Genomic DNA, 8,785 nt, shown 5'->3' with positions numbered 1-8,785 from the left:
TTTTTTTATAAACATTCTAGTTTTTTTTTTATTTAATTTATTGATTTTCAAAAATTTACTTTTTTAAAAAAAATGCAGTTTTTTTTTTTTTTAAAATTGCAATTTTTTTTTAAAAAAAATACATTTTTTTAAAAAAAAAGTTGCAGATTTAAAAAAAAAATATTCTTTTTCAATTAAAAAATGAAAAAATATCCATTTTTTATATAATTTTGAAAATTATTTAAAAAAAAGAAAATTTGAAATTTGATTTGTTATGTAAATTTTTAGAACATTTTATTAATATTTCCAATCAGAAAAAAAAAGTTAAACATTAAATGACGTCGGTAAGATGACGATCATGCCCTTTTTGATCCAAGGCTCAACTTTTAGTTCTCGGGTTCTCGGAAAACTATAAGTTCTCAGCGGATCTCAACTCTCTCTCTCTCTCTATATATATATATATATATATATATATATATATATATATATATATATATATATATATATTTGATTAAAAACTTAAACATTGGGTAATAATCACTTGGTCATATTGGAAGGTCAAAAAAAAAAAGATGCATGTTTTCTTGGCAGCCCCTTTTCATAATTTCTGAAGAAAAAATGAAAGAAAGTAGTGTGTGTAAAACAATTATATATTCAACAAAGAAGAATCTAAAAACATAGACCAAATCCATATTTTAAAACCAACAAATATAAAAGTTATATATATATATATATTATATATCCATATTCAATAGTATATGCATAATACTAAAAATAGTCTCCATCTATTTTGAAGAAGGCATCTATGATTGTGACCAAGAGTTGTTAGTCGGAGATATAAGTACCATTAAGTCCTTATAGATTGATTTTAGAGACAAGCCTTGCTGATTTGATTTCTCTATCTTTTCTTTAGCTTTCTACAACTCTACAACATAAATCATATGGTTGTTTAAAAATCAATTTTAAGCTTTTAACATCTAAATTACAAAAACATAATAAGAATAAAGTTAAAATCCACATTATTCTTTTACAAGGACTTGATGATTAGATGTAATGTTTTGAGGTTCCAACTGACATGGAATATTATTATCAGTGGAACCAAATTGACATGAACATAATGAACACATACAAAACTATATCAAAAACGGTACTTATTACTTAAAACCATCTTCCTATTCCATAAATAATACAAAATTAAGTACAACTAAAAGGGGTAAATTCAAGAAATTGCAACCTAATTTCACTTCTTTATATTATAGCATTATACTTTCATTTCCTATAACTCTGGTAGTTTTTTAAAATTACAACCGTAATAATAAGTAATGAAAATAGGATGCTATAGCAAACAAATCAACGAAAGTACGTTGCTATCGCTTGAATAAAACCCTGACCAACATGCATCATTAGAGCATCCACAATAGGGGATTAATAAAAGTTGAATAGATGATGACTAGGATTGAATAGATGTTTAATAAAGTGTGACTGATGACATGGAGGAGAGTTGAATGAGAGAGTTGTATGATCATTGAGTGGTTGAATGGATTTAATGTTTTCTTTTTAAATTAAATTTCAATCCAAATATAGGAATCCATTAAACTTTGTAGAGTTTAATGGAATGTGGATGTTAAAGAGTATAGTTGAATAAAAAGTGAAATGTTGATATGGCAATGATGTGACAATCCATTAAACTCAATAGATTTCAATGGACTGTGGATGCCCTTAGGTACATTTCCTCATATAGAAGCTTTCTATATGGTTGCTATCATTGAGACATTTGAGACATTTTAGCAGCTATTCGTGAGCATGTTTTTTTCATTGATGCAACCTTTGCATTCTTTTCTAAAAGCATCAACGTGTGAGGGAAGAGAAGGATGGGTCCTATATAATCCAATAAGCGACCCACTGATTGCTTTGAGAATTGAAAAATGATATAAATAGTGTTAGCCTAATAAGATTTTGGACTTTATATTATATTGGGTTTTATGATTGGGTCTTTTAGCTAGGAAACCCTAATTACCTAATCTATATATTATGTCTATCCCTTTCATTGTATTTGTACTTTTCTTTGATAATAATACGAAATCCTAGCCATTATATGTTTTTTACTTGTTATTTTACTTGGTATCAGAGGTCGGTTAATTAACTGTACTTTTCGTTTTGTGGGGTGAGTTACTATTCATCAATCCAGTTCACCGATTACTATTCATCGGTATCGTTCACCGATTATTGTTCATCGATATTGTTCATTTGGTAATGTTCATTGAGCGCTGTTCATCAAGCACTATTCATTGAGAATTGTTCACGTATTATTCATCGAGTATTGCTCACGGTACTGTTCATTACACTGTTCACATGCACTGTTCATCGACGCTATTCGCAAATTTGGGTATGGTTTTCTTTTTCGTTTCTGTATTCGGTTTGATTTGATTTGATTTGATATGTTTGTTTTGTTGGTTTTGAGGGTTTCGTTTTGTCTGTTGTCTTTGTTGATTTCGAGATCTTGATTGTTTCTGCTGCTACTCGTATTTACTGTTTGACTGATATTGAAATATGGCCCCAAGAGACGATTCTCTTCAGTCCATTAGTATTCAACTTGATGGCAAAAACTATGCCTATTGGAGTTATGTTATGAAAAAATTCTTGCGAGGCAAGACTATGTGGGGGTTGTTACAGGTGACAAGAAGAAACCAACATACGAGATGGCTGACAATTATGCAGCCTTACTGGATTCATGGGAGACTAATAACTCCAAGATCATTACTTGGATTAATAATTTTGTTATCCAGTCTATTGGTACTCAATTGACAAAGTATGACACAACAAAGGAGGTTTGGGATCACTTGGCTAGGTTTTATACTCAGTCTAACTTTGCAAAGCAACATCTGTAAAAGTTTGATATTCGAGCCCTCCAAAAGAACAATCCCAATGTTTAGGAATTTTACGCAGCTATGTAAGATTTGTAGGATCAGTTAGCTCTTACAAAACTATTGTGTTGAAGGCTTTTCACCCTTATATCGATAGAAGGGAAGAGCAATGTTTGGTTTAGTTCTCGATGACATTATGTATAGATTTTGAAGGTCTACGTGGATCAATCTTGCATCGTACACATACGTGGATCAATCTTGCATCGTACACATAAACTCAAATTTTGAAGATGATTCCTTGAATTTATGTAGTTAAGTATTCTTCTTTATGTATTAAGTCAAATCATAACCCGCCTCTAGGGAAAAATAGCATCCCATAAACTTCTTACAATTGGCCTTGCAAGACTGTATGTCTATGTAGTTTAAGATTTTTTGTGACTATCTCTGCCAGAAGTTGGGAAACTAAATTAATGAGTGTGATTGAATTCTTATCTGGTTATCAAGATCTTATAACCTTCTATCATCACTTTTAGTTGTAGATAAGTAAAATATATAACATTGTATGCACTTAGAAAGCAAAATGTGGCCTTATACCCTGTTTTCACATATTTAACATTTAGACATTTAAGATTTATGCAACATTATGGTGCATAAACAAATGCATATACATATTATGGTGTATTGAAAGAAAAAAATCATAAATTGATCGTCATTGTGGTAGCGTAAAAAGGAAAAAAAAACTCAATAAACTAACCTCAAAATCAGTATTAGAGATAGGTCAATCACCGGAAATCCTTTTCTATGGCGGTGGTGAACCTTCTTGCCCGCCAATAAAGAAATGGGACTGTGATTTAGGGATTCAAATTATTACAAATCAAGCACTAAGCTACTACAAATTAAGAAGCAGTGAAGGACCAAAACACTTATCTTTATGGTTGCCGACGAGCTTGAGAGAAAAATGGAGTTCGGCTCAACTGCAAACAGAAAGCTGAAAGGGTGTCTTGTTATAGGGAAACAGTATACCGACAACATGTCGTCGGTATAGGTACCCGAATACGCTGTCGTCTTATCACGTGATTAATAAATAAAAGAAAAAAAAAGATTTCATGCGGATCAGTCTCACCTTTCCCCCGACGACATGACATCTTTATAGCCTAAGAAACGACATCGTTTTTCAGTTTCTGCAACACGGATAATAAACAAATCGAAATTAATTTTTAATCACCCTATACCGACGACATGTCGTCGGCATATGATGACAAAAACGATGACGTTTTGACTTTCTGCTACAAGGAATTAAATAAATCGAAATTACTTTTTTAGATCCTTTTCTAGACGACATTTCGTCTATAAAGATTTTTCGATATACCGCCAACAATTTAACGTTTCCCGCCAAGTTTATACAGACGACTTGTCGTCTGCATAGCTCTTCGGGTCACAGGCAGATAGTCAACGTTTGAAAATGCTGTACCGACGACATGACGTTTGGATAGGTGTCGTCTGCATAGGACTCTATTCTTGTAGTGTACCCCTGACCCCGCTAATACATGCGTTTCTTGTAGTGTAGATACAATTTTCAAAAATATGTTAAGAGGGTCCATGATATATATATATATATATATATATATATATATATATATATATATATATATATATATATATATATATATATTTGATTAAAAACTTAAACATCGGGTAATAATCACTTGGTCATATTGGAAGGTCAAAAAAAAAAAAAAAAAAAAAGATGCATGTTTTCTTGGCAGCCCCTCTTCGTAATTTCTGAAGAAAAAATGAAAGAAAGTAGTGTGTGTAAGAGAATGTTTAGTTTACCTAGCAGCACCTATATTATATAATGAAATAAAATAAAAAAATAATTGTGTGTAATAATTGGACGATGCATTAGCCTAGACTCAAATGAAACAGAATTAAAAATAACAATTAGAAACTTCCAAGGTGCGTGTGTGTATGTCATTGAGCATTCGAGGTTTTTAAAAGTACGTGGTGCGAAGGAAAGAACAAATTGGATACTTACCAGGAGGTGTGAAGCAGCGGCCAAAGGCATTGAAACAGTGGCAAACGGCGACTTGCGACGCAGACTAAGTGACTAGCTCATCTATGAAGAAACACCAGATCTTTCCCTTTTCAAGGAGGAGACCATGTCGAGTACTCACGTATCTTCCTCTATCCCTTCAATATTAGATTCAGGGATAAAAAAGTCCAATATTTTTTTAAGTGAACGGATAGAATTCTTAGGTGGAAATATAGCGCCCGTAATTAAATCATGAAATCACTAAAAATAAACGAGTCTGTTAACATATGGAATTATATGAATAATTAAAGTTTGAAGGTATTAAAAGTAGCATGTGCGTTATATGCGTAAATGTAATTTCCTCAACATGAGTACACTAACGCATCATCTTTTTTAATAAAGAAATAACGCATGATTCGGTGGATGAATAAAAAATTTAATTGAATAACTATTTTTTTTGACTCCAAGTAGCCCACCATAGTAGACCACCAAGGTGGATGAGTAATCATTACCAATATTGAAGTATATTTTTCGTATATAAAAACATCGCATTACATTGTTCATTCATCCTACGTAGACCATAAGAGTGAAGTATTTATCACATCCAAATGGCCTCCGTTGAACCCATATTGATCCCAAAGTCTGAAGAGTCAGAATGGTACCAACAAATTAGTATGATCTTTTATTCACAACTCGACACCAACCTTGAAAACCCTTCTACTTCCATCTTTTTAGTACCTGAAAACATAATCAAACATAAGCCTGAAGCCTATGAACCACAACAGATAGGGTTGGGGCCAAAATATCATTTTCAGCCATGGCCTTATAAGAAGATGGAGCAAAGAAAGCTTACTGCTGCAAAAAGGCTACTACCGGATTGGAAAGGCCATAAATTTCATAAACATGTCATTCAAAAATTATACGGCCTTATCCCAACCATCCGTGCATGCTACGAGACATTCCTCCAAGATGATAACTATTATTTGGCCTGGATTTTGGCCATTGATGGTCTCTTCTTGCTTTATCATTTCCATTCCTACAACAATGGTGTGGACTATGATCATGAGGAAAGAAATGAAGTAGAAGAGAAGAAGAATGAATCACATGAACATATAATATCTTTGGAAGTTGATCCGACAAGAAGATTGTTTGCGCAAGATCTAATGATGGTCGAAAACCAAATTCCTTTTATGTTGTTGCAGGAACTTGATAAGGCTTTGCATCCATCTTCAGGTGATTCTATCGATTCAGTTTATAACTTTTCTCCTTCCATATATCGATCTTTTTGTGACACACATTCGCCACTTGAGTTGTGCTCACCATCACAAGCTCCTAGTCTTGTAGACCACCTGCTTCATTATATGTATTCTTCAATTGTGACCAATATCCCTGAAAAGGTTAATCAGTTGCCTCACAAAAGACCAACCTTTGTTTATCGCATGGGGGAAGCAGGTGCCTCGCATTCTAAAGAGGAAAAGGGTGTGTTACTTCCTTCTGGAGAACCACTCATCGATACTTCTTTAGGAAAACTGAATATCCCCATTGTTAACTTCGTACAAAAAATTCCTTGGGAAAAGGTCTTTCCATTATATGAAAAAACGGTGACATCACTAGAAACCCTCTCTCATGATAAAACTGACATCCCTTCGGTTTCCAAACTACATGAGGCTGGATTCAAGTTTCACCTCTTACCAAAAGACGAAGGCTTTTGGAAAATAGATAGTAAGGGGAAGGATATTTCCCTTCCATGTATTACTTTGCATACCGACTCAGAGGTTATATTAAGAAATCTAGTTGCGTACGAAATGATAAAGGCCAATTCCAATAACTTCCCACTTACTGAATACGTGGGGTTGATGTGTGGGCTTATCACGAATGTAAATGATGTCAAGCATCTTAAAAGACAGAAAATTATCGGTGGTGACTTGCGTGAGGATGAAGTTGCTAAATTCTTCATTGGGATGCGGACTTCTACACAGACTGTGAAAACGAGAAAGAAATCCGAGTTGCAAGAAAAGATAGTGGAAGTTAACAGAGTTTATGAAAGTAGGCGGAGGATGTTGTACTTGCTTATGAGGAAGGTATCATATTGGTTGCTGGTGGTTTTAAGAGCTGTTAGCATTTTTGCAGGAGCTTCGTTGAAGATTTTAGCGTTCATCATTAGCCTTGCAACAGTGTTCCTGTTAACATCACAAGCTTATTGCGAGGCTTATGGCTGCGCTAAAACAAAGGTCTCGTTGTTGACGCTCAGTACTTGAAGCAACACTGCGTATTGAATTTGGGCTTACTAGTTTGATCTTATAATGTTACTATTAATCTAATTAACTTTTGGATTAAATTACATCAATGGTCCTTACGGGTTCTCAATAAATGCAGATTTTGTGCATACGCTTCATTTGTTTAATTCACAGTCCCGATTTTGTTTATTTGTCGTATACAATAATATAAAAATGGGAGTTACCGACCGCCAAAACCGTCGGTAATCTGTCTACCGACGGAATTGCAACAGACCCAAATGCATAGGGATATTTTTGTTGTCAATTGTTGTGACGGGTTTCCAATGGGCACGACAAATTTTAGCAACAGATTTTTCTGTAGGTGTTTTGTAACCGATCACCGACGGAAATATTTTTGCAATGATGGAATTTGTTTGCAACATATTACCAATGGAATGACTCCTTAATGGATTACCGACAGATTGCGTATCACAGATTACCAATGAATATTAGCATTATAAAATTATTTTTTATAAGTTAATGAAAAATTTAAAAACAATTATATATTCAACAAAGAAGAATCTAAAAACATAGACCAAATCCCTATTTTAAAACCAACAAATATAAAAGTCGACATACGTTAAAGCACATATATTATATAATCCATATTCAATATAATATGCATAATACTAAAAATAGTCTCCATCTATTTTGACGAAGGCATCTATGATTGTGACCCAGAGTTGTTAGTCGGAGATATAAGTACCATTAAGTCCTTATAGATTGATTTTAGAGACAAGCCTTGATGATTTGATTTCTCTATCTTTTCTTTAGCTTTCCACAACTCTACAACATAAATCATGTGGTTGTTTAAAAATCAATTTTAAGCTTTTAACATCTAAATTACAAAAACATAATAAGAATAAAGCTAAAATCCACATTATTCTTTTACAAGGACTTCATGATTAGATGTAATGTTTTGAGGTTCCAACTGACATGGAATATTATTATCAGTGGAACCAAATTGACATGAACATAATAAGCACATACAAAACTGTATCAAAAACGGTACTTATTACCATTAAAACCATCTTCCTATTCCATAAATAATACACAATTAAGTATAACTCAAAGGGGTAAATTCAAGAAATGGCAACCTACTTTCACTTCTTTATATTATAGCATTATACTTTCATTTGCTATAACTCTGGTAGTTTTTTAAAATTACAACTGTTGTAATAAGTAATGAAAATAGGATGCTATAGCAAACAAATCAACGAAAGTACGTTGCTATCGCTTGAATAAAACCCTGACCAATATGCATCATTAGAGCATCCACAATAGGGGATTAATAAAAGTTGAATAGATGATGACTAGGATTGAATAGATGTTTAATGGAGTGTGACTGATGACATGGAGGAGCGTTGAATGAGAGAGTTGTATGATCATTGAGTGGTTGAATGGATTTAATGTTTTTTTTTAAATTAAATTTCAAACCAAATATAGGAATCCATTAAGCTTTGTAGATTTTAATGGAACGTGGATGTTAAAGAGTATAGTTGAATAAAAAGTGAAATGTTGATATGGCAATGATGTGGCAATCCATTAAACTCAATAGATTTCAATGGATTGTGGATGCCCTTAGGAACATTTCCTCATATAGAAGCTTTCTATATGGTTGCTATCATTGAGAC

The 8,785-nt window shown here is 33.0% G+C and overlaps 1 protein-coding gene across 1 annotated transcript; it reads left to right on the top strand.

Annotated features, from left to right (window-relative positions):
• Positions 1-5,483: 5,483 nt before the first annotated feature.
• LOC145050201 (putative UPF0481 protein At3g02645) lies at positions 5,484-7,133 on the top strand. The gene has a single exon (XM_078998489.1). The coding sequence runs from the start codon at positions 5,484-5,486 to the stop codon at positions 7,131-7,133; it is 1,650 nt and encodes a 549-aa protein (XP_078854615.1).
• Positions 7,134-8,785: the final 1,652 nt, after the last annotated feature.

This window comes from Lactuca serriola, chromosome 5 (assembly GCF_051521515.1).
Source record: "Lactuca serriola cultivar US96UC23 chromosome 5, Lser_US96UC23_V15, whole genome shotgun sequence".
NCBI classification, from domain to species: domain Eukaryota; kingdom Viridiplantae; phylum Streptophyta; class Magnoliopsida; order Asterales; family Asteraceae; genus Lactuca; species Lactuca serriola.
This window is presented reverse-complemented; position numbering and strand designations above follow the sequence as displayed.

What these genes read in the sequence shown, in the direction of transcription:
- LOC145050201 (XM_078998489.1), top strand. Translation starts at nt 5,484, where the DNA reads ATGGCCTCCGTTGAACCCATATTGATCCCAAAGTCTGAAGAGTCAGAA.